The sequence below is a fragment of the Phocoena phocoena genome, chromosome X (genome assembly GCF_963924675.1).
Source record: "Phocoena phocoena chromosome X, mPhoPho1.1, whole genome shotgun sequence".
Taxonomy (NCBI): domain Eukaryota; kingdom Metazoa; phylum Chordata; class Mammalia; order Artiodactyla; family Phocoenidae; genus Phocoena; species Phocoena phocoena.
This window is the reverse complement of record NC_089240.1, coordinates 919,445-921,135: the sequence shown is the minus strand read 5'-3', so window position 1 is coordinate 921,135 and position 1,691 is coordinate 919,445. Positions and strand designations below refer to the sequence as shown.

Below are 1,691 nucleotides of genomic sequence, written 5' to 3'. Positions count from 1 at the left end.
TTTGTAACCTTGTACCTCGGCCTCACCGCCCTGCATCCTCATGGCCCCAGCATTGAAGCCTCCGCACCGTGCCTCACAGCACGCTCCCCATGCTTCCAAGTCACAGGAAGGAAGGAAGTTGCCAGGGGAGGGGCAGGAGTGCAGTGACCCAGGTGCAGCTGGGCTGTGGGCAGTTACAGGAAGAGTCCTATGTCCTCTGGCCCCAGCAGACCTGAGCCCACACCTGCTGCCTGCAGGGACAGGACACGGGGTCTCCACGTCCCGGTGTGGGGTCTCTTTCCCCCTCCACCACCCGGTGCAGGATGGAGGGGCAGGTTTGTGACCCCCATGCTGGGTCAGGAGCCTGGCAACCGGTGGTGGGTGTTTTCAAATGGTTCCTTGTAGCTTTTGTGGGTGATGCAGCCCTTGAGGATTTAGCATCTATTGGGTCTGGGATACAGGTGGAGGGCGGGAAGAGGGACCAGAAGGGAGGGAGGGCCAGCAGAGGAGGAACCGGGAGCTGCCCGCCCCTCGGGCGCCAGGGACCCTCCCATCTCTCCGTCCCTGTGCAGGCAGACCCCGTCGTCTGCCCGTCTCACCCCTGGTGCCCCTTTTCTCTTCCAGATCGGCCCCCAACCCCCGGCTCCAGGATGGACATGAACGTGACGCGTCCGGACAACGCCACCCTCCTGATGCTGCGGGACCCGGCCATCGCGGTGGTCCTGCCGGTGGTGTACTCGCTGGTGGCACTGATAAGTATCCCTGGCAACTTGTTCTCCCTGTGGGTGCTGTGCCGCCACATCGGACCCAAGACACCCTCGGTCATCTTCATGATCAACCTGAGCGTCACGGACCTGATGCTGGCCTGCGTGCTGCCCTTCCAGATCTACTACCACTGCAACGGCAACCACTGGGTGTTCGGCGAGCTGCTGTGCAACGTGGTGACCGTGGCCTTCTACGCGAACATGTACTCCTCCATCCTCACCATGACCTGCATCAGCGTGGACCGCTTCCTGGGCGTCGTGTACCCGCTGGCCTCCGCCCGCTGGCGCTGCCGCCGCTACGCCGTGGCTGCCTGCGCCGGCACGTGGCTCCTCCTTCTGGCCGCCCTGTCGCCGCTGGCCCGCACGGACCTCACCTACGCCGTGGAGGTGCTGGGCATCGTCACGTGCTTCGACGTGCTCAAGTCCAGCATGCTGCCCAGCGTGGCCATGTGGGCGGTGTTCCTCCTCACCCTGTTCGTCGTGCTCTTCCTCGTTCCCTTCGTGGTCACCGTGGCCTGCTACACGGCCACCATCCTCACGCTGCTGCGCTCGGCCGACCGCCACGGGGAGGCCCGGAGGTCCCGCGCCGTGTGCCTGGCGGCCGTGGTGCTCCTGGCCTTCGTCACCTGCTTCGCGCCCAACAACTTCGTGCTGCTGGTGCACGTGGTCAGTCGGCTGTTCTTCGGCCGCAGCTACTACCACGTGTACAAGCTCACGCTCTGCCTCAGCTGTCTCAACAACTGCCTGGACCCCTTCGTCTACTACTTCGCGTCCCGCGAGTTCCAGCTCCACATGCGGCACTACTTGGGCTACAGGCCCCTGCCCACCGGCGGCCCCGAGGGGCACCTCGAGAGCCTCGTCTCTGGACGCACGCTGTCCGTGCGCTCCGTGGAGGGGCTGGACGCCGCCGGCCGGCCCGGCGTCAAGCGGCAGGAGAGCGTCTTCTGA

General features: G+C 65.3%; 1 protein-coding gene across 1 annotated transcript; it reads left to right on the top strand.

Moving 5' to 3' along the window:
- The first annotated feature begins 629 nt into the window (after nucleotides 1-629).
- P2RY8 (P2Y receptor family member 8) lies at nucleotides 630-1,691 on the top strand. Its single transcript, XM_065901378.1, has one exon. It carries the CDS (start codon nucleotides 630-632, stop codon nucleotides 1,689-1,691), a length of 1,062 nt encoding a protein of 353 aa, XP_065757450.1.

What these genes read in the sequence shown, in the direction of transcription:
- P2RY8 (XM_065901378.1), top strand. Translation starts at nt 630, where the DNA reads ATGGACATGAACGTGACGCGTCCGGACAACGCCACCCTCCTGATGCTG.